The following is a 24309-nucleotide window of genomic DNA, read 5'->3' on the forward strand; positions in this document are numbered from 1 at the left end:
TGGGTTGCTTCAGTCGGTGCTGGGGTTCGGCACCTGAGGGGTTGCGTGTGGTGCGAGGGATGCGGTGGGACGACGGAAGCCGCGGGGACGAGGAGGCGGCGGGGGGGAAAAGAACAAGTTTGTGTTGCAGAGGAGTTTATTTGTTATTTGAAAGTGGATGACGACGTCACGCGAGACTTTGGTTGTATTTTTCTTCATGGTTGATTTGAGTTGGCACGGTGTGACTTCGTCGTGGATGCAGGAGGAGTTGTAAGTGTTTTTTTTTTTTTCTCCACGTTGGATTAATAATCAATCAGAAAGTTTGCACAGGAGAATGGACTTAAAAAGGCACAGTTGCACTGGACTATATAAACCGTTTTTTGTTTTGGTTTGGTTTTAAACGGACCACAAGACTTTAAGACCACTTTTGGTTTGGTTTTAAATGAACCCCAAAAGCACAAGGCTTTAAGACCAATTTTGGATCAATGGAGTCGACGATGAGGTTTTTGCTGGTCCTGCTGATCCAGAGTGGGTCCCAGGTCCATGCGGCTTCCAAGGAGATCTCATGCGAGCCCATCACGGTGCCCATGTGCCGGGGCATCGGTTACAACCTGACCTACATGCCCAACCAGTTCAACCACGACACCCAGGAGGAGGTGGGCCTGGAGGTGCACCAGTTCTGGCCCCTGGTCCGGATCCGCTGCTCCCCTGACTTGCTGTTCTTCCTGTGCAGCATGTACACGCCCATCTGTCTGCCGGACTACCGCAAACCGCTGCCGCCGTGCCGCTCGGTTTGCGAACGGGCCCAACGCGGCTGCTCGCCCCTCATGAGCCAGTACGGCTTCGAGTGGCCCGAGCGGATGAGCTGCGAGCGTCTTCCGCGACTGGGCGGCGACACCCTCTGCATGGACCAGAACGGGAGCGAGGCCACCACCCCGCCAGCGCCGCTGCCCTTCGCCAAACCCACGACCAAGAACCGCTTCAGAGCGAACGCCCCGGCCCAAAGTGAGCGCGAGTGCCGCTGCCGGGAGCCCCTGGTGGCCATCAAAAGGGAGTCGCACCCGCTGTACGGGCGGGTCCGAACGGGGCCGCTCGTCAACTGCGCCCAGCCATGCCACCAGGCGTACTTCTCGGAGGACGAGCGAACCTTCACCGCCCTGTGGGTGGGGCTGTGGGCGGCGCTCTGCTTCGCATCCACCTTCACCACGGTGGCCACCTTCCTCCTGGACATGCAGCGGTTCACGTACCCCGAGCGACCGATCATCTTCCTGGCGACTTGTTACCTCTTTGTGTCATTGGGGTACATCATCCGGCTGGTGGCGGGACACGAGCGGGTCGCGTGCGCCCCCCTCGCGGACCAGTCTCACATCCTCTACGACACGGGCGGTCCCGCTTTGTGCACCCTGGTCTTCCTGCTGGTCTACTTCTTCGGTATGGCCAGCTCCATCTGGTGGGTGGTTTTGTCTTTCACGTGGTTCCTGGCCGCAGGTATGAAGTGGGGCAGCGAGGCCATCTCGGGGTACTGCCACTACTTCCACCTGGCCGCCTGGCTGGTCCCCAGTGTCAAGACCGTCCTGGTTCTGGCCCTCAGCGCCGTGGACGGGGACCCGGTGGCGGGTATCTGCTACGTGGGCAACCAAAGCCTGGAGAACCTTCGAGGTTTTGTCCTGGCCCCCTTGGTGGTCTACCTGTTCGCCGGCTCGCTCTTCCTCCTCGCCGGTTTCGTGTCGCTCTTCCGCATCCGCGGTATCATCAAACAGGGCGGCACCAAGACCGACAAACTGGAACGTCTCATGATCCGAATCGGACTCTTCGGGGTGCTCTACACGGTTCCCGCCGCGGTGGTGGTGGCCTGCCTGGTCTACGAGCAGCACCGCCGCCCCGACTGGGACCAGGCGCTGGCCTGTTCTTGCGCCGCCGAGCGCCAGCGGGTGGGCGGTGGGCCCGACTTCGCCGTCTTCATGCTCAAGTACTTTATGTGCTTGGTGGTGGGCATCACCTCGGGGGTCTGGATCTGGTCTCGAAAGACCTTGGAGACCTGGCGCAGGTTCCTGGTGCGATGCTGCCCCTGGTGGCCCCACAAGGTGGCGGCTCCGCCCCCTGTGTATGCAGAGGCCGCGGCCGCTTTAACGGGACCCGTCCACGGAATTTACCATAAAGCTCCGTCTCATATCTAAGTCCTTGAACTTGGGACCAGAAGATCCAAATCTTCAAGTCCATGGAGCCATGGAACCAGTACTTCCTGACGCATTCACAAACTAAACTTTATTTATTGATGTATATATTGGAAGAAGTTCTGCCACAAGGTCCTGGTCTTCGACTATGAACATGTAAATAAATGTAAGTGCTATTGAACTTCAGCTTCCAATACAGGTTTCCGTAACTGCTTTGGGCCTTCCGCGCCATCTGCTGGTGGAAAGAGGAGCTGCTTGACATGACTGCCTACGACCAATAGGAAGGAAACGTTAGTCATGTGACCGGTTTTGTTTTTTTCTAGTTGGCGAATGTCAGGGCCTGTGTCCAAATTCACAAGGCTGGGTCTTCCTAAGGCCGAATTTTTCGGCTGCATAACGTCACTCCCGACGCGACTCTACAGCACGCACGGACTTACATATGAATGGATTGTCAATACTGCTTGTCAGTGCACGTTGACCGACAATCCATTCATGTGTAAATCAGTCATAAATCCCTGCGTGCTTTTCGAGTCGCGCGAGAAATGACGTCATGCAGCCGACAAATTCGACCTTCGGAGGACCTTCGGTCTTGTGAATTCTATTGCCTGAAAGTTTCAGAATCCGCTTTTGAAAAATAATTAATTATTGTCCTTTAAAAATTCTGCAGTTACTCAGTTTCAATTGTGATAAATGTAAACGGGTAGAATTTTTTGAACATTTTCAATTATACATATGAAACAATAGTAATTTTTTATTTACAAATTTTATATAAATTCATATTTGGACAATGCCGATGTCAACCCAATGTCCTCAAGGTTTTGCAATCAGTGTTAAGAAGAAAAAAAAGGTTAAGAATTTTATGCTTGAAATTCTGCTGCTGCCATCTTAAATTGCCTGGACTGTTGTAAAAAAGTTTTTAATTTAAATTTTAAATACTGTTATATGTCCATTCACAATCACGTTGGATCAATGTTGAGGTTGGTTGCCTCAAGGTTTAGGAGTAAGGTTTGAAAAAAAAAATCGTAATAATTTGCAATCTGACATTCTGCTGTTGCTGGTTTTAAATCGCCAGAATTCTAAAGGGACTTTCGTGTTGTTATGGATCGATGTTTTGTGATTGTTTGCCTCAATTTACATTTGCTATCCAAGGTACAGGAATTAAAAAATAAATGAAAAATCTCATCTGATTTAACCGTCAAAACTATCAGGGGATCTATTTACATTTCTTTCTTTCCTTTTTTTTTTTTTGTATATTTGTTTAAAAAAAGGTGCAGATTTTGGTACAAAACAAGCACTTTGTTAACACTATTGTGGGGTTTTGTTTTGGTCTGAGACACACAATGGACTCAAAATGGGTGTTTTTCCCATTCTGGTGGCATTACTGACATCCTTTTTTTTTCATTTGTCACTGAAATGTTCTTTTTCTGCTGGCAGTTGAAGTTAATAGACCGATTAAAATGTGACACGTTTGCAACTATTGTCACATTGTGTTTGTTGCATTACTCGTTTATCTGCTTTATTTAGCATTCAAATGTCATCCAATTTGGATTGTGCAATTTTTTTGCAAGCTTTCCAACATGACAATGTGTCTGTAGACGCAAGTGAATCGAAGGTAGATTTCCATGGCAACACTCACCGAGTGTCACGTAACTCGTTGGTGCCCCCCGAAGGAACAAAAGCAGTAGTACATGACAAAACGGTCGTGTAAAATATGTACTTTGAAAATGTATTGCTTAATTATTTCACTCTTACTAGCGACGCGTGTCTGTGACGTCGTCAATAAGCGCACAAGGTAGACAAATACTGTACTACAAAAAGATCTACAATATACGTATTTTTTTTCTTTTTTTACTTCAATTACTTGGCTAAAACGTACATATAGTTAAGCTACAAGAATAAAAACTGAAGCCATTAAAAAAAAATATATATTACACAAATACATTTTTAACATGCTTGCTAACTATGCTTTTAGGCTAAGTCGATGAAAAAGCTTTTTGTCGCCCTGCCTTCACGTGCTATGGGAAAGATGGACCTTGCCACTCGGAAACTCCTAATTACGACCAAGTTCTGTTCATGTGATTTTGTCGTTATAGCAAAATTGTGTATGCTACGTAATTGTGTCGATTGTAAAACAACCTGCTGTGCTAGCAGACGTTAACGCCCTTATAAGTGTTCATATTTCTTGCCATTCATAAATCCTTCGGCGCTCTCCAACATGTTGAAACTTGAACAGTTCTCTCAACTCGGGATTTAAAATAAATTCCCAGTTGTCTAGTTCACGTGCAATTTTCTGTTCGACATGCGGTATTTACCATAATTTCGATACCACATGAAGGCAGCAGGGTAGTTCTTCTTCTTCTTGGAAAATGAAAATTAAAACATTTGGTGTAAAACAGTATTTTATGATTAGTGTTGTAAATTCTCTGAATATTTCGTTTTTCAAGTTCTTCACTTGAATTAGTCTTGTTTTCAAACTTGACCATAAAATGCAGTTTCAGTGACAAACAGCACAACAAACAGGCCGTGTGTATACATGATTAGTGTTTATTTTTAAAATACTCCATCTGCAAAGGGGTTTTCCATTTAAAAATGAGACATTTCACAGCTAGTAGCCTACACAGTAAGCAAAACCACTTTTTTGTTTTATTGTTGTTGCTGTCGAGTCCCCTCAGTAGCTCTACATGGATGTACTGTATGTAGTTTGTTTACTAGGAAGGGAGAAAAAATATATGGGAGAGGGGGGAGGGGGGGCAATACTGATCTTGAAATCATTTCATTCAGTAGTAAGGTCAATTCTGGTCTTCCAAAATGTGAAGACCCTTGTTAGTCTTCGTTCTTAATGAATACAAGTCCTCACTTTTAGTTGTCTCAACAAAATGCGGTTTTGTAACGACTATACGGCATTAGAGAGGCGCTCATGTGACCAAGAGTGAGTTGCGCATAAATAAAAGGTATAAAAATAATTGCGTTAAACTGGAGTTGGCAGCAGTAACCACGGGGGGGGGGGGGGGGTCTTAGGAGAGTACGGCGTTGGAGCGCCGTATGCCGATCAGGTTGTCGGCGCTGAGCGACCGCCTCATGGACGCTCGGCTCAGGTCTTTGTATTTGTCTTCGCACAGTCTGGAGATGGCCTGCATCAGCCGGCAACAACACAACACAGTCACAAGGACGACAACAACAACAAAAAAACTTTGTCAGTCAACTAAGTTTGGATAACCGGCAAGAATTTGTTTTGCAAGGAGCCGACAAATAGGGATTTTTTTTTTAAAAGGCTGATTCCAGTCCGATATTTGGCATAATAAAATCAGATAACAGTTAAATCGACCGATCAATTAAAAAAATAAAATAATGTTTATAACAATATACATAAGAATTACAGATTGAACATTTGGCTATTTTAAATACTTTGTCTTTATTCTATCTATCTAGAATTTGTGTAAGAAAATTTAAACTTAAAAAAAGATACTGTAATATCGGCCAATTAATCTGCCGGGCCTTACTAGTTAGGAATGTTGTGTGGGAATAATTGTACTGTTATGGATTTATATTATCCTTGATTTATTAAAAAAAAAAAATTTGGACTTGTAAAAGAAAAACTTTCTCGTTGTTTTTTTTTACTTTTTGTGATTTTTTAAAAACTCTTATTTCAAAATAAGACTTGATTTTTAAAACATTTTTACAAATGTAATTATATAATTTCCTTTTTTTAATTTTTACTATTAATATAATATAATATTTACTACTATTTACTGGGATTCTACCTTCAAAAATTGCACTTTTTTCTTGTACTATTTAAAAAAAAGTTTTACTTATACTTGCTTTTTTTATTTAATTTTTTTTATTTCCCTTGGAAGGGTCATCAAAAACTCTTGGTGTAACAAATATTTTTTATATATATATATATATATATATATTAAATTTCCTTGTAAAATGAATCACGAAATTTGCCTTTGTCATTATTCTGGCAATACGGCAACTTGCCCCATAAAATTCCAACGTATTTTTATTTATTTTTATGAGTTTGCTCTCAAAACCGCAACCGTGTGTCTTGTAATAATAGTTTACATTTTGGCTAGTAAATTTGTAACTTTCTGATAATTTATTCTGGTAATTTTACATCGAATCATGACTTTCATTCTTGTGTTTATTACGATTTTTATATTTTGACTGTATTCTGCTAATATGCCATTTAAAAAAAATAAATCATGATCTTATTCTAAAATTATGATTTTTTTCTTATAATAAAACTTTTATCATGTAACTCTATTATGATTCTGACTTTGTTGGTGACATTTTGAGATTCGTCATTTTTTTTTACGACTCAATGTATCAATATTTTTTTTCGTAATTCTTGGTGATGAACACATTAACGTCACCTCGAGTTTCTGCGCCCGCTGGTTGTTGAGCGGCTCCAGCGGGAAGCTGAGGTTGTTGTCGTCGGCCAGCTGCCTGAGGTCAAAGTAGTATTTGGCGTAGACGCTGGCCGGCACGTTGATGTTGAACTGGAGCAGCTCCAGGAAGTGGCGCTCCATCTCGTTCCTGATGAGAGCGCACAGCTGAGGCCACGGAACGCTCAGAAGCCTGCCTTGACGGCGGGTCAGGTGACGGGCGGTTTAGGGGGGGGGGGCAGTCAGGGAGGGGGGGGGGGCAACGCTAACATCGCTAATGGAGTCATCAAAGACGAGTGCGCCGGAACCGTATCGAGTGCGAGGTCGAGGGTGGATATAAAAAGTCTACACCCCCCCGTTCAAATGGTAGGTTTTTGTGGTATACAAAAATGACACTAATATAAATCATTTTACTTTTTTTTCCCCCTTATTGCTTAATCTTTAACTGGTTCAACTCAATTGAAAGAAAAAAATCCCTGCTACCATTACGCAAATCTACAGCGTTTACTTTTTCTTACATTTGAATCTTTTTACTTTTCACTCTTGTACAAATTTTGTAGCAAAATTGTTTTTGAATGAATAATAATTTTTACTTTCTTTTGGGAAAAAAAGTCAAAACTACACCTTTTTATGTGTTTTAAATGCTTTTACCCCCCAAGATTACAACTTTTGTATTTTTTGTAATATTTTTTATTGTACACTTACTCTTAAAAGCACCACTTTTTTGGCATTATTTTTAGCATAACTTTGTTTTCAAGTTTATCATTCGTCCAGCAAAATTATTACTTTCGTCATGTAATATTTTTACTTCTTTTCTTGTGAAATGAGTGAAGTATATATTTTTTTTATTGTAATATTTTGTTTTATTTTTCTTATAATATTCTTTCTTGTAATATATTTTTACTTTTGTCTTGTGAAATTATTCATGAAAATGACTACTTGTTGAAAAAAAATTGCATCTTGTAATATTGATACTCTTAGTTGTAAAATTACTCATAATTCAATTATTTTTAGCTTTTGGAGTAAAATTACTCATAACTATTTATTTTAATGGTAAAATTATTCTTAATTTTCCCCCCCGACTAATTAAACTACAACTTTTTTCTTATAATATTTTGACTTGACACTGGTCATATTACCCTCCATAATTAAAAACAATTATCACAATATTGCAGTTTTCCTCACATCAAATTACAATATTTTTTTGTAAATGATTTGTACTTTTATCCACGTAAAAATGTTATGACATTACATGGACGCAATCTATTAACTTGTATTGCGTGTGTGTGTGTTTGCAATCGTATAGTTACCAAAGAACAAAGTTGCGTTCGTCTGCTAACATTTCTCGCTTATTCGTGCGTTTGTTACGGTCTCTATTTTGACCACGAGCGAAAAAATCAGAAGCAGACAAATCGAACGATGTGGACTTGAGGACGAGCTCCGTGGTCCTCCCTCTTCATCATCACGCACGCAGCCTCTCAGGGCACCGGTCGCCATGGAGACCGCATCCAGGTTTTTGCTTTGTTGGTCGCCAAAAGGTGTACCGAGGCCATTCCGTGTGTGTGTGTGTGTGTGTGTGTGTGTGTGTGTGTGTGTGTGTGTGTGTGTGTGTGTGTGTGTGGTATCCCTGGCAACTAATGGAGTGGGCGAGAGGCAGGGCCATTATGCGGAAGCCGCGAGAGCACTTGAGAGCCACCCTACATTTCGCTCATAACAACCCCCTCTTCAGCCTTCATCCACAAAGACTCTCACATAAAGCAGGGACGACACACACACGCGCACACACACACACACACACACACACACACACACACACACACACACACACACACACACACACACACACACACACACACACACACACACACACTATTTTTTTTGTTACTGCGTGTACCTTGAGGAAGATCCATTGAACTAACCACGGATGCACCGATACCACTTTATTTTTTTAGACTGATACCAGAACGAGTATTAACTCTGAGTGTTCATCGATCCTCGAGTACTTTGGTTACATAAAATTTAATTCAACACAATAACAAAACCTTGTCAACAAAGACTTCTCTTTCTGACACAGATGACGATTTTCCTACCGCAGTACAGCGCCACCTACTGCCGAGGAGGACTTACTCAATGTGAGATTTGGCTTAAGTTTCAGTGGCTGGTAGTGGCAGCCACCACAAGTACTCGATACCTTAAAATAAGGACGGTATCAGCTCGATAGCTGGTATTTGTACTCGCCAAACCTTAATTGGCACACATTTCGACACTGGTAACTTTTACGAACTAATCCGTGTAAACTAGAGTCTAAACTCAACTCCAGGGTAATTTTAAACCATTGTGTGTTAAATATATCAACAACAAAAAAAATGACGGCATCATCGTCGCCATGACGGACAGTAACCCCACCCTGACTCACATGTCTTCTACGGTGATGTCCTTGAGGATCTGGCAATAGTCGACGTTCCAGACTGCCTGGTCGTCCCAGACTTTGGAGGCCAGCAGGATGGCTCCCAGTACGATGCGCTTCCAGTTGGAGGGACAAATGTCCAGCTCGGCGTACGTCAGCAGACGCTCCAGGTACACCTGAGCTCCACACACACCAAACACCTTTCACTCTCTCTCTTACTTATGCAAATTACTTTGTAGAATAATAATAATAATAATAAAAGATTGTAACATTGTTATGAATAACACCAATCAACTGCAGGCAACCGGCAACAATGTGCTGAAATGAGACAATCTTTTGCAAGGTTTTGCTGCCCTCTGGTGGCCACACGTGTTGTAGTTTGAACACTGATGGCTGAAAAGGGTGATTCTCCAAGTGTGGTAGAAAGGCTCCCTCTAGTGGTACACCAAAGAATCGCTCCGATTCAATGTTGAAACTACATCGTTTTAAAGTTTTCTATCCAGTACAGTAAATTTGTTAAACATGGTTTAGCTGTATTTAGCTTTTAAGTACGATGCATTTTTATTTAATTGTTTACTTTCAAAAATGTCTTTTTTTAAATAACACTACTTGTACAAGGTTTTTGTTAACCATTACACTTGCGTTCTAAAAATCCATCTATCCATCCATTTTCCAAAATAATTATGCTTTAACGTGTTTGTATTATTTTAAAAGTGTATTTAAAAAATATATTTTAAGTATCGTACTTTTTTTTTTTAATGCCTAGGGTGTATTTTGATGAATGGTTGTTTACTGAAGCTTTTTCCCTAAAATAACATAATGTTTTCATTTTTACAAGCTGTTATTTTCTTAAAAAAAAGAAAAGAAAAGGTTTTGCCTTGTAATATCTAAGTTCAATTAATATTGTGACTTTACTCATACAATTACAAATGTATTATTTTCTCAGAATGATTTTTCCTGTAAAACCTCCAAACTTCATTTTTCTTTTGTATTATTTGTAGTGTATTTTTATTTTTTTTTCCTTGTATAATTAACACTCTCCAATTCTATGGCTCCCCCCTTTGCTGGTATATATATATTTTTTTTGTTATGACTATTCTGTTCATTTGTTTCTGCTCATTTGTATAAAATCAGAAATCTAAATAAACCAAAATATTTTTTTTTTAAACGACTAGCAATAAAACTGCGTGTACTTACAAGTGTGACAATGGCACATTCGGCAGTGAGTTGTGCTGCACTGAAGAGCGTCCTGACGAAGCGATAGATGACCTTGTGCTCGGGGTCCATGCAGCCGTACTCATCTGGCACCGCCTCTTTCTGCGTGCGGCGGCGGTGGCAAAATACACATGGACACGATTGATCTATTTGGTGTACTGTATATGCTGGCTAGGATGTCGAAATTGTCGATGGGCCCACCGATAAAGGATGCAGCTTCTCATCGAAGATGTCCAGAGAGCGGTCGGAATCCCTGCACATGACACACCTGTTCAGTGGATACTCACGTATTATCGCGCCAATTTAAATACACATCTTAACACACGCTACTTTACATGCTGGGCATGCGCCTGTTCCTGCACCTACCTGTTCTTGATGTGGTAGTAGATTGCTAAAGTGACACTGGAGGCAGACAGAAAGACATGAACGTTTACAGCGTGCCTTTAATGCTATTAAAACATTGCGCTTATTTAATCCACGTGGTCACCATTTGATTGTGCTTTTGAGGTTGGGCTGGCTGACGGTGCTGTCGTCGATGAAGATGGTGGAGCACGAGCTGTACTTCTTAGACAGCGGCCCGGGAGACACCTGCACACGCACACACATTAAGATGGTGGTTAACTCATTTTTATTTAAAATTTTTTAAAGTAACAATATTATGGTAATAATGCAACATTTTCAAGAAAAAAAAAAAAGGTTCTATTTTTGTAGATAAAAGGTTGCAATATTAAAGTATAGCATAAAAGTTTTTTTCAAGGAAACATGTGCTACGAGATAACTTTCACGAAATAAAACGAGAAAAAAAAACCTCACCCCCCCAAAAAAGCTTATTTTACTATACAAAAAGTTTTAATACGAGAAAAAAAAATATTTTCTTATTTTTCTTGTGAGCCTAATATTACCAGGAAAAATGCCTTATTTTTTTAGGTAAAAAGTTGCAATATGATGAGATTTTTTGGGGGGGTATATTTATGGCAAAATTGTATCCCCCCCCCATAATAAGTCACAATATTAGAATTGTATTTTTTTTATGGGGGGGGGGGCACATTACTGAATAAATAGTTATAGTATTTGATATTTTTGGGGGGAGAAAAAAAAGCCATAACCTTCCAAGTGAAGGAGAAAAAAAAGTCACATTCAAGTACATTTAGCACTATAGCAATTAAACAATTTTAAACATTACTTGCCATGTCCAATTTAAAAAGCTTTTGTGTTGGTCACAATTTGACCAGGGAATATAAATCATTTCCATTATTTCCTATGTGGGCAAAAAAAATAACGTGTCTTACGTGACTAATGTGGTTGATGTGGTTGCTTTTCCTCCTGTCGCGCACTATCAACAACACAAAAAGACACATTTGTATTATCATCAGTAATCACTTCAAGTATGTCATATACATGGATACATACATGTGACATGTTTAAGTATTGTGTATTCGGCAGCAATGGCTTACCATCTGTCTGGGACTTGCACAGGAAGATGGTGCTGGCTCGGGCGTGGTCTGAAGGGTTTGACTCTAAGGCCAGCTCTAAAAGAACAAAAGTGATAGTAATAAATAATAGGGGTGTTAGGAAAAAAAATCGATTCGGCAATATACCGCGATATTACAGCGCGCAATTCTCCAATCGATTCGATATGCGGCCAAATCGATTTCTAAACATAATTTTTTTTAATGGGAATATTCAACAAAACGTCTTACTAAGGGTTAGGATTCACATATTAAGCATGGAAGAATGTTATATTAATGGAACATTAAGCCTTAATATTTGATTTCAGTGCTGTTCAAACATGAAACAGACTGCAACCTGTTTGTTAAATGCAGTGGCTCAGTTATAAGCCTGAATTTTCAGATAAATGAATACATTTTCAAACAAATTTTACAGTGTACATGTACAAGTTTGTTGATTAGTATTTTCTAAATGTGAGTTATAAAAAAAATCTCAATAATCAATTTATGGATTCGTATCGGGATTAATCGGTATCAAATCGCCAGGTACTAGGCAATTCACACCCATAAAAATAATACATTTTAAAATAAAAAATAAAATAAAAACATTGCCCATAAGGCCAATATTTTTTTTTTTATACAAAAAAAATTCTCTATTAGAACTCATTATCCAATTTTCAAAATTGTTGGTGTATGGAACTCGGGTTGAAGCACTTGGCCATTTTTACCAAACTGTCCTTGTTGGGAAATCTTGTCACATTTTTACTACAACTGTTGTAGAGCCAGGGCTACAACCAACTATAACCTACAACCAACTATAGGACTCGTATTGACAAGATGGCAGCTACGAGCTACAACAAGCTACTTATCAAACGAATCCTAAAAGTAGCATCATAGCTAATCTATTCTAGAGTTACCACCAGGGCTATAACTTGTACAGGTATAATTGCAACTATTGGTACACAGAAGTTAGGAGCTACAACAAACACAGAGAAGCAAGCTAGCCTCCAAGTTTACTTTTGATGGCGATTTTAAGTCTTTGTTTTTCCCCACAATGTTGCTCCAGCTAAAGCCAAACTAGCGATGCTATGTAAACGATAGCCAGATTAAAGCGTACATACTGTGCATTCATGCTACGCAAACACGACTTGAAAGAAAGGAATGCTGAGAGAGGCCTGAACGCACCATCATCATTCAAACATTCAGTTGGCCTCCAGGGTGATGATGACCATAGAAGCAGAGATGGAACTTAGAGCAACCTAAACAATCGCGTCTCGTATTCTGGGCTGGCGGACCGGCGGTCATGCGTTATCAGCTGATTAGCTCAAGGCTACAGTAATAATAACGGTAAAAGTGGTAATATTATAAGTTTTGCTTCTCTGAGATAAAATAAAAAGCCATAAGAAAAAAATGTACATCATGTTTTTCATGTAAAGTTGTAAATTAATAAAAAGCAGCCTATGAAAAAAGTAACTAAGTAAAAGTATTTTTTTTAATGCCGTAGTCGACGAAAATAAATCCATGTTTATTTTCCGAAAATTATGTATGATGCTATGAAAATATTGACTTCTTACAATTTCATCCGAATGGTAAAATAATTATATTTAATAAGATTAATTTGCCAACTGTTTGCGAGTGGAAACTCCGAATTCCCAGTTTTACCAAACGCAGCATGGGCCAAACAAGGAGTGGAAAGTCAAAATTCCTTGTGTAACCAAACACACCGTGGGTAAGGCCAAAGAGCCCACAATTTTTGCTAATGTTATTTTTTTTTAATTATCATTTTTAATGACATACATCAAAACTTAAATTCATAAAACGGTTTTTAATAACTGACGAACCGTCGGGGACTTCTCTGTCGCTGATGTGCTGCAGGTACGGGGCGCTGTTGTCGTCGCTGACTTCCGTGCTGGTCAGGAACTCCTCCAGCCGCTCCGCCGGCTGCCTGGACGGCAGCTTGGGGCTCGATTCCGGGGAGACGCAGCATGACACTGTGTTCCCCATGCCGGGCCGGGCTGTGTGCGTTCAGTGTCCCAAAGCGGTCCGAATGTTTGTACGCTTAGCTGCTTCCGGCCGGGCGCCCCGCTCTCACACACCAGGGCTCAGTGTTAGCATTACATTAGCTCGTCATTCTAAAGAGCCGCCGTCCGCCAACTCCCAGCGACGGCATTCCTCTGCCAGTTGCGGGGGATGCGGCAGCCTACAAGTCCCGAGAACTAGACCCCCCACCCCAAAAAAAAAAGAAAGATGAAAATGATGATGAGTACGACGTTTCTAAATGAAAAGTGACGTTATGAAGCAAGCGAGTGGTTCTAAACGTCCCTCGTCCTCATTCATTCATTGCCCTAGCGAGGTGGCTAGGTCGGGGAACTTTAAGACAAGTAAAACGTTAAACTCACTTGCGTGTAGGTAACAAAGTAATGTCAATAAGTGATGTTTAGCACGCTATAACTGCTGTAAATCGTCTCTCCGGGTCGTCCCGTGTGTCCTCCAGGGCTAGCGAAATAAATCCAGGCAGAGGCTTGTGCGGCCTTCGTGGATTACCGCGAGAAAATTAGGAAAATCCAACACCGTAAAACAGTGTTTCTAAATTAAACTAACAACTTAATTTAAAAATTTGAACTAAACGAATATCGGCACGCCACGTAGTTAAATGTCGCTAAGAGGCTTAAGCGACTTTCCAGATAGCTTCGGATGTCCTTTCGGGCTAAAGAGAAAATCCAGCCCGAGGCTTGTGAGGCCTACTACGACCAAAACAGGGAAATCCAACACTGCGAGACAACGTATCCAAATAAAGTTAAATCCTCGATGCTTTCTCTTCGTTTCCCATCGCACAAGCAACTTTAATAAACACTCCGGACTCCGTCCTGGGAATTTTTAGGCTAAACTGCTCACATAATCGCCATCTCGTATCTTGGGCTCATACCTCAGCAGCATCACCGCTTTGCAATGAGGCGCGTCTAGCCCCGCCCACACAGGGTTTCAATCGATCCTATTGGTGAATAAATCACAACAATTGTTTTCCTGGGCCGTTCATTGGCCGAGAGAGCTGTCCTTCACTCTGTATTTACAAGAGGCTATTTTCGTAGTGTCACACCCTTTTATCCGAACTGAACACCGTGCTGTCAATCAAAAAAATCATATTGGTTTAAGAAAAATAATTATTTTAGTCATTATTAAATGTGCAAATATGAGTTGTTACCACTTCTGTATGTCAATAATTCATAAACTATAAAGTACAGGTAAAAAAAAAGTCGTATTACGAGACTTACGAGTCTTATTTTTACCCCAGATAAAAAGTCGTTATATGAGAAAAAAATCGCATTTATTAAAAACAATATATTTCTCAAGATTAAAAAAATGTATTTTTTTCTCAAGAAATGTCTTTTAAAATGAATAAGTCAAAATGTTACAGGTCTTTTTTGTAGGGGGGGGGGGAATATATGCAAAAAGGTTCCAATATTGTATTAGAAAAGGCACATATTTTCAATTTAAAAAAAAAACACATACTTTTAAGTCAATATAATATCTGTAGCTACTTGAGAACAAAGTTAACATTTTAAAGGAAATAGTGGTAATTTGGCGAGAATAAAAGTTTCTTCCCCCAATAATAAAGGCTGAAATACTGCATTAGCATACATTTGTATAGTATCATTAAGTTACGTTGTTGAATGGATTTATAAGATTCTAAATACCAGTTTACTCACAGCAGCATTTAGTGAGTTCAGCCATTATTTACAGGTGGAATAAAATCCAACCCCCATGTTTCAAAATATTACATGAATACAGTATAAAATATGACTATACAGGACAAACGCATACGATTTATCACATTGAATTGATATGAGTCATATCCACGTCTGTGCGTGCAGTTTATTGCCACATAACAAGTGCTTACAAAAAAGAATAATCAGCTGCTATGGTATTGTTATGCAAAGAGTACAATAACTCATACGGTGACCTCAACGAGGAACGTTTTCTTAAAATGAACTCACAAAGGGGGCCCATATAGAAAGTCATCAAGATAGAAAATTCATAGAAATGTTCCTGTTATTTCTTTCCTTTTCCAGCCAGCACCAGTGAAGTGAGTGGATGTTACAAATAAAAATAAACCACATTCATATATGCATGTATACTTCCCTCCCCATCCATATATTTATATATATACACCGTTTTATATACTGACTTGTCAGAGCTTCTCTGGACGAGAGAAACAGGCTTACAACACCCAGAGCACAACCGCCATCTTGCTTACACTACAAATAAGATGTGTCTGCTGTACAATAGCAAAATCTATCAGCTATAAAAATACTGCCGCTGAATCTCCTTAATCATGAAATAAAAACAATTACGAACACAACTTAAAATACATTTGTAAAGCAGTGAACGATGGTGCAAGGGTTCAAACTGGCAAATGATGAATTTGGGGGCGGGTCTAATGACCACTTGACTGTGAGCTAATGAGAAGGCTGGTTTGATTGGCTAACGATTGATTTGTGGACTAGCCAAATAGAAGAGCCTTGCGTAAAGATTGACAACAATGAATAATGAAAATAATATAAAAATATGGCACCGCAACCTCATCCGCCTCCAACAAAGTCATAGCTGCCGTGACCGCTAGGCCTCGAACACACACACACACGCGCGCGCACACGGATGTACAGTATGTTACAAATATATCAATAAACAGAGATACATCAAAGTCAACACATGCAGTAGCGTCTATGTACACGTCGTATAAAAAAAGTGAACACGTAGAAGAAGACTGAATGTGTTACTCATGCAAATGTTTGAAATTACACATTTGTCTTTTTTCTTTCTTTTTTTAAATCAGTTTGCGCAGTAAAAATGGTCATACCCGGTGCTTCTACTTTAAAACTTAAAAGTACCGGTAATAGAGTCCAAAAATGACACGGTGAAATGAAGGACCTCAGTCTGACAAATACTTTAAAAAGTGTCACGTCACGTCGTGGACTTGAGTTTGACTGATTCACAAGTCCTGGAGTGTCCTCCCAATGAAAGAAGTCCTTCCAAACGGGTTCTAAGTCTTTAAATGTCCATGGCCAAGCTTGCCCACCTTAGGTCGAAATGCCTACCATGGGTCCATCATGTTTTGTAAGCATAGCAACAATTTTTTTTTTGTAGGATTCATTTCAGTATTTTGGCCAAACCAGCGGCCTGTTCCTGCTCTGTCTGAACCAAATTTGACACTCTAGTCTTAACGCGTTTTGATGTCTACCAGAATTAGCACACGGTCTGTAGGTTCTAGCTAAAAGCATACTGTTGATAACTATGATCACCTTATGTCCCATTTGTGTTTGGACCAAACCAACCACCCCATCTCCTGCTGCTTTTAAAGCTGTTCTGTCAAGACTTGCATGATCTACAATTTAGACCAAAAACTAACCATCTTACGGAAAAGATGCAGGACAAAACCAATGATCTCTTCCTGCACACCAAGGTTAAGATACTAATGAGTTTGAAAGCTTGTTCTACTAGATTTTAGTACCTGATCTAGAGGGTTTAGGTTAAAAGGTGAAATCATTCAAAAGAGATGCCGTTTGGACCAAACCATTGGCTTGTTCCTGTAATAAATGCGTCAAAGTTGACAGACTAGCAGGGTTTTGAGATCCAGTCTCTGTTTCGTATAATTGGGCTAAAAACTAGAAGCACCTGGAAAAGAGACGGTTTGGATGGAACTGATGACCCATTCTTGCACTGTCTGCACAAAAGATTAAATATGCTGACAGTTTCACAAGTCTGTTCTAGCAGACTTAGTACCTGATCTATGATTTACCTTAAAAAATAAAAAATAAAAATCCAGAAAAGATAAAAGTTTGGACCAAACCAATGACCCTGCTCCTGTCGTATCTGCAGTAAAGATGACATACGCTATCAGGGTTTTAAGACCAAGTACCTAGTCTGTAGATTTAGGCTAAAAACTAGAAAACCTGGAAAAGACACAGTTTGGAACAAACTGTCGACCTATTCCTGCACTAACCGTGTCTAAATTCAGCGTTTAAGCTCTTTTCGAACAGATGGAGCGTCTGGTCCACAGGTTTTTAGGCTAAAGCTAAAACAATGTGGGGAAAGACGCTTACAGTCAGAACCACAATGACGCCTGAGCCAAAGTGGACATGCATTAGCAGGTTTGAAGGTGTTCTACCACGACAACTTGGTACCTGCTCAGTAGGGTCCAGCAAAAAAAAAAAAGCTAAAATCAGACGTTTGCGTGAGGACGGAAGGTGGAAACAATCAACAATAGTTGGAATCAGCATCCATTTGAAGTCTTGCTCACTCGCTAATGTTTGCTTGTTTGTCTTTCCATCGCCATGGACCCATGGTACAACAAATTGGACATAAAGGAAAATGTTGAGGCAAGTGAAACCGAAGAGTCCAAGACTTTGAATGCCCAAAAACAAGGACGTTCGTTCCAGGCTTGGCGGCTGTGGAGATTTAGTCGGATTTGTGACAATAAAGGTCTTTGAGGGCCTTGAGTTCTTCGATCAGCGTCTTGTTTTGGTTCTCCAGGACGGCAACTCTGTTTTCCAGACACTTGACATACTCCTTCTTCTTCCTGCGACACTCACGCGCCGCCTCCCTGTTTGGGAGATATGTTTAGATACAATTTTTTTTTTTTTTTTTTGCGGACATGATCTCGGTACCGGGTGTAGACTTTCGCACCTGTTCTTCATGAGGCGGACTTCTCTCTTGCGGGTGACCTCCTCAGTGGCACCCTGGGTGGGCAGGGCGGGCGACGAGGCCATGACTACCCCGGAGGTGATGGTGTTGGCGGGCGCTGCTCGGATCTGGTAGGCCTGGACGTCCCCAGAAGCAGCTGGGAATGGGGTTTACAGAAGTGTTAAGAAAACGGAACCCGACACACGATCCAAATTTGATGTTTTCAGTTGAATTTCAGGTGCTTGGAAAGGACATTTTATGATGCCCTGCTTACCTTGCACCACCACTTGGTTACTGGGCACCAGTATCTGCTGGCCGTCGCTGGTCTGTGCATACTGCAGGATGGTGGCCCCGGGCTGGGCGGCGGCCGCGTTGGTCATGGTGAGAGCCTGCAGGCCCTGAACGCCATCCGTGCCGTTGTTGGCCAGCTGGATGGCGCCGCCCTGCGTGATGGCGACTGCGAGCGACACGACGAACGCGTCAGAAAGGCCACCGGAGGCGTTGCGATATCGCATGGGATGAAACTTACTGTACTGGCCGCTGCTGGTCTGGTAAATGGGGGTGGGCACGGTGACTGTAGTGATGGCGGGCGCGGCTGATACCGCCACGTCGTCCTCCGCCTTTTCCTCCTCGATGCGAGGGACTCCTGGTGCGTCTGACGACAAGTCGTTCAGAATTTTCCTGTCGGGATAAATGTAACGAGATCACTACACTTGATTTATTTACTTGTCTTTTCTGCTGTTAATGATTCAACGGCTTAACAAAATTTATATAAAAAATATATATATATCTGATAGCTGCGGCCACACTTGCACTAAATATCAACGATCCTTGTGATGACACATATACAACTATCGACTGGGAAGAGGACGTTCAAAAGTAACAGTGGGGAATGAGCCACATGCTGCTTCACAAAGTCTCAAGACCAACGCGGATTCATATCTTTCAGTGTCACCTGTACGAGGGTCGGCGTGAAAGGATTTCTCGGCGCTTCTGTGAGTCAGTCACGCTGTCCACTGACTCCTGTGAATCCTCACTTTCGGCGATGGTTGAGATCTAAAAGGCACATGCGCAACAAAGGATGGAACATATATTTTCAATACCAATCATATTATGATTCATGATTAGCAAAAGCAGGAATGCTAAGCTAGAAACACAGCTGGAAACGGGTTCTACTGATGAATTTCGTCTACTTATTACAAATGAATTTAAATGTTCGAAGTTACTTATAATATTATTCTGTTTCATAAAACTGTTATTGTTAATTTGTGCACTTTATATTATGTAATTTGACTCTTAAACTTAAAAAAGTGAACCATTTTTTTCTACTTGCTTGTATATTTTTTATATTAAACATTTTTAAATGTACAATAGAGCTTCATTGAAGGCACTATATAAAGTTAATAAAATGTCTAGTTTTTATATTTCTCATTTCACTTTTAGTTTTTGTAAAAGTTAGTGAACTTTAAAAACATTTACCTATTTAATTGATCTCTCTTCAAAAGGAATCTGCAAATCTTATATTTCATCATGAAATTAATAAATTACTGCATATACTTTAAATCATTACAATTATTTTTTATTTATGTAACAAAATCTTATATGTCTAATTAGCAATTGTCATTTCAATTATATTTTTTATTTATTTTAATTTCATTTTTATCCATGCATTACTACATGCTCTGAGATAGAAGTACTGTACTTACATTGCAAAAATAGATTTAAGCAGAAAATGAAGACAAAAGCAGGTAGGCATGAGGAGGACCCCTGTTAACATATCCAGTAGGTGTCCTTAGAGATGCCCGACTATATAATACATTAAATAAATGAATTACCTGCACAGTTTGCACTTGTGGTGATTGTATGACGGACGACTGTGCAGCCTGGATCACACCGTGAACTTGGACTGTCTGTCCGTTTGGAAGCTGCACAAGCGTCACCGTGGGACCCGTTGCCGAGCCATGGGCTGTTGCCATGGACACCTGAAGAAAAATGTATGTAAGGGGCCAGGACCGGAGGGGTGGCCGAAGCTGAATGCCACCTGTGTGTAAAAAGCTGCGACCAGTGTGACGTTTAACACCCGAGACTCACTGGTTATATGGATTTGTGTCATCACACATCGAATTATCTGAATGAGTGAAGCCGCAATGGCAGTAATGTTCTGCTTTGATGATTTCTGCCTGAGACACGGAAGGACTGAAAAGGTGGGTCTGTTACCTGCGCTAATGTGGCAAGCTGCGCCGGCGTGATATGCTGCTGCTGGTTTTCCGCTTCGGCAGACTCGGCCGTCTGCTGAGCCTCGGCCGCCGCTGACTCCATCTTCATCGGCTGAGCTAGGGAACAAATAAAAACAACTATTAATCATTGTCATATAATCAAATTTCTATCCTGCTTGTCCTCATTAGGCTGGCAGGTGAGCTTAAGTGATGATTTAGGGCGAGAGGTGGATACACCCTGGACTGGTCGCCAGTCAATGTCAGAGCACATTGACAAACAATCACAAGTAGGGCTGAACAATTTTGGAAAAATCGAATTGCAATTTCCCCCCCAACCCATTATACATAAACGTGGTCTTATAAGTTAGGCTTACGATAAAATAATGACAAAAGAATCACAAATAAATATGAAGGTCAGTTTAATCTATTTGTATCCGTTTCAATTTTCCCCAAATTGCAGCCTTTGCGATCAGAAAATACATTTTATTGCATTGTACAGTCAATTTGAATTTGATTAATTGTTTAGCCCTATGACAAACAACTGGTTGCCACTGCAAGTCAATTTCTGACCACATTTAGGCCAACAATGGACTGATTGCCAAGGAACTGATTTACACTACACACATGATAGATAAAAGCATTCACTCACATTCAAATGTATGGACAATTGAGACTTATATTAATTTAGCATGTAAGTTTTAACAATGCGGGAGGGGGGGGGTCCTCCAATCACGGTGATAACATTCAAATTCCACAAAGGGAGACTTGAGCCTAGATTCAAATCCAGAATCAAAGTAATGTGAGGCAGATGTACTTAAACATTAACACACCATGCTGCCCTAACAAAATACAATAATGGGTATATAATTAAAAACACAAAAACGGTGTGTGGCTATTTAGATGTGCAGTGACAATGAATGTATTGCGTGTGACGTATGTCATGGTGATGGCGGTGAGCTCACTCTTTGCGTGGCTGCTGTGCGCGCCATGATTGGCTTTGCGCATTTCTCCCTCGACTTTTCAAAAAACAAGAACCGTCACCACCACTCGCCAGGCGGCGGCTGACAGCCGAGCCACATGGCCGGCTATGGCGACGCCCTCCTCGGCCACCACAGCCCCGACTGCCCGGTGCTGGAAACAGAGGAGCCCCGGGGGCTGCTTTCCACCAGGAAGTGGACGAATTGTGGCGGCGGACCATCCGAACGGACATTTTTGTTGAGTTTAACCGTGGTAGCGTAAGGAAATGTTGAGTTAATTAGTCCAATATGAGCAATTTATACAACAAATATGGAATTTGCAGAAAAAAAGCGGGAACCTCATCCTAACCTAGCTACTCTGTTAGCTCATGCTAATAGCTTAGCTACAATGCAAACAGCGCGAGCTAAAGTCACGCATTCCATTAATTCAAAACATCTAAGTTCATGTTAGGTCCAGTCTCTCTACCCACAAAACAGCCGCAGCTTCTCCTCCCTCCATCCCGCAAAAAAAAAAAAAAAAAACCACACACACCACCGAGCCGCCATGATTTCTTTGTTTCCTTCGGGCCGAACCCGAACAACACCGAACGTTTTCCCCACAGCCGCGAATCGTGCCTCCTTCCTCCGTCCTTACCGATACAAACTCCCTTCGTCGCTCCCCGGGCCTCCGGAGCTCCACTTTTATTGTGGCCGACACGTAAGAGCCCGCGTCAGGCTACACCTCCGCCGCGTCACCGCCGACAACAAGACGGAGATTGGAGAGAAGGATCCAGGCAAGGCAAGCAGATGGCGACGCCGTCCGGAAATGGTCGAAGTGTCTCGGCCGAGGAGAGGCGGAAAAAGACGAAGTTATACGGAAAAAGACGAAGTTATGCGGAAAAAGGCGAAGCCGCGCGGATAGAGCCGAATAGTCAGTATGCCCATTTTTCATGGTAAAATGCGCAATTTTTGCTTTTTGTGATGCAACCATCGTATTTTTTTATTTCAAGTTATTTTAAATACTTATTTATGTCTAAAAAGATGTGTTCATTTAACTGAAACAGTTGATTATACCCATTGTTGCCGTTAGAGGGCACCAAAAGACCAATTTCACATGTCCATGTTGGCCTTATGAAACACTTTTCTCTCTTTTTTGTTGTTGCTTACAGACCATATGTTAATTATGACATTCAAATACTTAAATGTATACAAGTACTTACAATATACAAGTACTTTCCACTGAGCATCAATGTCATAAAACAGACATGGCTTTTAATTGTATTTACTCAACCAAGTATTGGAGAGGAGGCCTTTATCCATCCATCCATTTGAATAGGGCTTGTCCTCATCTCGGACCCAGGTGATTTTGGGCAAGAGGCGGGGTACACCCTGGACTGGTCACCAATTGAGTAGAGCACATATAGACAAACAAGCATTCACACTCATATTCACACCAATGGACAATTTTGAGTCTGAGGCATTTATTTGTACAAATGGCTGATTTCTCATTTGAAAACAGCAGGCATCAATACGAGGTGTGGCATTTATTTAAGTGGAGATGCAACTCGGTAGTATATTGAGGCGCAGAGAAGCTCAGAACATTAGACGCATCTCATATAATGACGCAGTTTTACACCTACTGCAGGCTACAAGCAGTTTCGTATTTTATGGCAAGTCGTCAAAGTTTTCTGCCATGCTCAGCCCACACACAATGATTAAAACTTAAACTCTTCCCAATTTAACACTACCCATCTGTCTACTGTACCGTATGAGGTACAAATTTGATGGCTTGGACACAATTTCTAAGACAAGTTCGTCTTTGAAGAAGACCTGAAAAATAATCCTATAATAGCCTCTTCAAACCAACATGGCAGATGTCCTGTGTCTTTCTGGGCACAGCTCCTTGAAACATGTTCGTGGGTCTGCTTGTGATGGACATGCCGACTAAATATCATGTTGCCAGGGAAAAAAAGGCTTTAGGGTTTGAATTTTCAAGAGGTTTGATTCAATTCTGATCTTATGGAGTTATTTGATTTTCAACAGCATGTTCCACCTACAGACAATAATGAAAACTGAAATGTTTGTTAAAATTATAATAGCCTACCCATCAGTCTAGTATATGATTTAAATTTCATAGCAATTGGGGGAAAAACATCTAGGAAATGTTCCTTTTGGAATGCCATCAGGAGTTGGGGGGGGGGGGGGGGGGGTAGTAGAACTCACCTGAAAATGGTCAGTTTGACCCAAAATGTCAGAATACCTGCGTCTTTTCCGACATGGCTTCTTGAGACTTTTTTGTGTGTCCACCCATGATAGACATGTCTACCTAATTTTAAGTTGCTAAGTAACACTGGCTTCAGAGACTGCATCCCCCCCCCCCACCCACCCCCCCCCCCCCCCCAAAAAAAATGAAGGGGCCCTTGGAAATGATCAAAAACCCTGTTTATACCTGCTTCAAAACAAAATGGCTGACTTCCTGCGTCTTCTCCGACATGGCTTCTAGAGACTTTTTTTTTGTGGGTCTACTCATGATGGACAAGCCTGCCAAATTTCATGTTGCTACGTGAAACTGGCTTCAGAGGCTGAATTATGCAAAAAAAAATCCATAGTCTCCAAGCACCACATGGTGGCACTGTAGAGCTGTAGACCCCCACCTTATCATCCCACATACCCCCCCCCCATCTCTCTCTCTCTCTCTCTCTCTCTCTCTCTCTCTCTCTCTCTCTCTCTCTCTCTCTCTCTCTCTCTCTCTCTCTCTCTCTCTCTCTCTCTCTCTCTCTCTCTCTCAGCTCCACAGAGGCGAGGACGGCGCAGATATGCGCGGAGTTTATCAAGGCAATTCCTT

At 41.4% G+C, this 24309-nt stretch overlaps 3 protein-coding genes across 4 annotated transcripts; 1 reads left to right on the forward strand and 2 right to left on the reverse strand.

Moving 5' to 3' along the window:
* Nucleotides 1–3633, forward strand: fzd5 (frizzled class receptor 5). Its single transcript, XM_086090934.1, has one exon. The coding sequence runs from the start codon at nt 465–467 to the stop codon at nt 2154–2156; it is 1692 nt and encodes a 563-aa protein (XP_085947060.1). The 5' UTR covers nt 1–464; the 3' UTR covers nt 2157–3633.
* Nucleotides 3634–4677: 1044 nt separating this feature from the next.
* Nucleotides 4678–14564, reverse strand: ccnyl1 (cyclin Y-like 1). The gene is made up of 11 exons (XM_086090935.1): nt 14011–14564; nt 13453–13827; nt 11618–11692; nt 11453–11496; nt 10651–10751; nt 10530–10565; nt 10365–10416; nt 10146–10265; nt 8958–9124; nt 6530–6692; nt 4678–5284 (listed from the first exon to the last, which is right to left on the reverse strand). The coding sequence occupies exons 2-11, from the start codon at nt 13613–13615 to the stop codon at nt 5168–5170; spliced, it is 1038 nt and encodes a 345-aa protein (XP_085947061.1). The 5' UTR covers nt 13616–13827; nt 14011–14564; the 3' UTR covers nt 4678–5167.
* Nucleotides 14565–15466: 902 nt separating this feature from the next.
* Nucleotides 15467–22295, reverse strand: creb1b (cAMP responsive element binding protein 1b). 2 transcript variants are annotated; one of them, XM_086091843.1, is made up of 8 exons: nt 22120–22295; nt 20510–20625; nt 20128–20274; nt 19248–19348; nt 18822–18973; nt 18567–18749; nt 18296–18449; nt 15467–18212 (listed from the first exon to the last, which is right to left on the reverse strand). In XM_086091843.1, the coding sequence occupies exons 2-8, from the start codon at nt 20615–20617 to the stop codon at nt 18068–18070; spliced, it is 990 nt and encodes a 329-aa protein (XP_085947969.1). In that variant the 5' UTR covers nt 20618–20625; nt 22120–22295; the 3' UTR covers nt 15467–18067. The 2 variants fall into 2 exon arrangements, with proteins under 2 accessions (XP_085947969.1, XP_085947968.1); XM_086091842.1 differs by lacking the exon at nt 22120–22295 and adding an exon at nt 21471–21640.
* Nucleotides 22296–24309: the final 2014 nt, after the last annotated feature.

The sequence above is a fragment of the Leptonotus elevatus genome, chromosome 12, assembly GCF_054856555.1.
Source record: "Leptonotus elevatus isolate MCC_2025b chromosome 12, RoL_Lele_1.0, whole genome shotgun sequence".
Taxonomy (NCBI): Eukaryota; Metazoa; Chordata; class Actinopteri; order Syngnathiformes; family Syngnathidae; genus Leptonotus; species Leptonotus elevatus.

Coding starts and splice junctions, on each gene's coding strand:
- ccnyl1 (XM_086090935.1), bottom strand. CDS start 13,615: ATGGGGAACACAGTGTCATGCTGCGTCTCCCCGGAATCGAGCCCCAAG. Junction 11,693..13,452: donor CGACAGAGAAGTCCCCGACG/GTTCGTCAGTTA, acceptor TTGTTCTTTTAG/AGCTGGCCTTAGAGTCAAAC. Junction 10,752..11,452: donor ACATCAACCACATTAGTCAC/GTAAGACACGTT, acceptor GTGCGTGTGCAG/GTGTCTCCCGGGCCGCTGTC.
- creb1b (XM_086091842.1), bottom strand. CDS start 21,513: ATGCGCAAAGCCAATCATGGCGCGCACAGCAGCCACGCAAAGA. Junction 20,275..20,509: donor AGCTTGCCACATTAGCGCAG/GTAACAGACCCA, acceptor ATTTTTCTTCAG/GTGTCCATGGCAACAGCCCA. Junction 18,750..18,821: donor GACCAGCAGCGGCCAGTACA/GTAAGTTTCATC, acceptor TGTCGCTCGCAG/TCGCCATCACGCAGGGCGGC.
- fzd5 (XM_086090934.1), top strand. CDS start 465: ATGGAGTCGACGATGAGGTTTTTGCTGGTCCTGCTGATCCAGAGTGGG.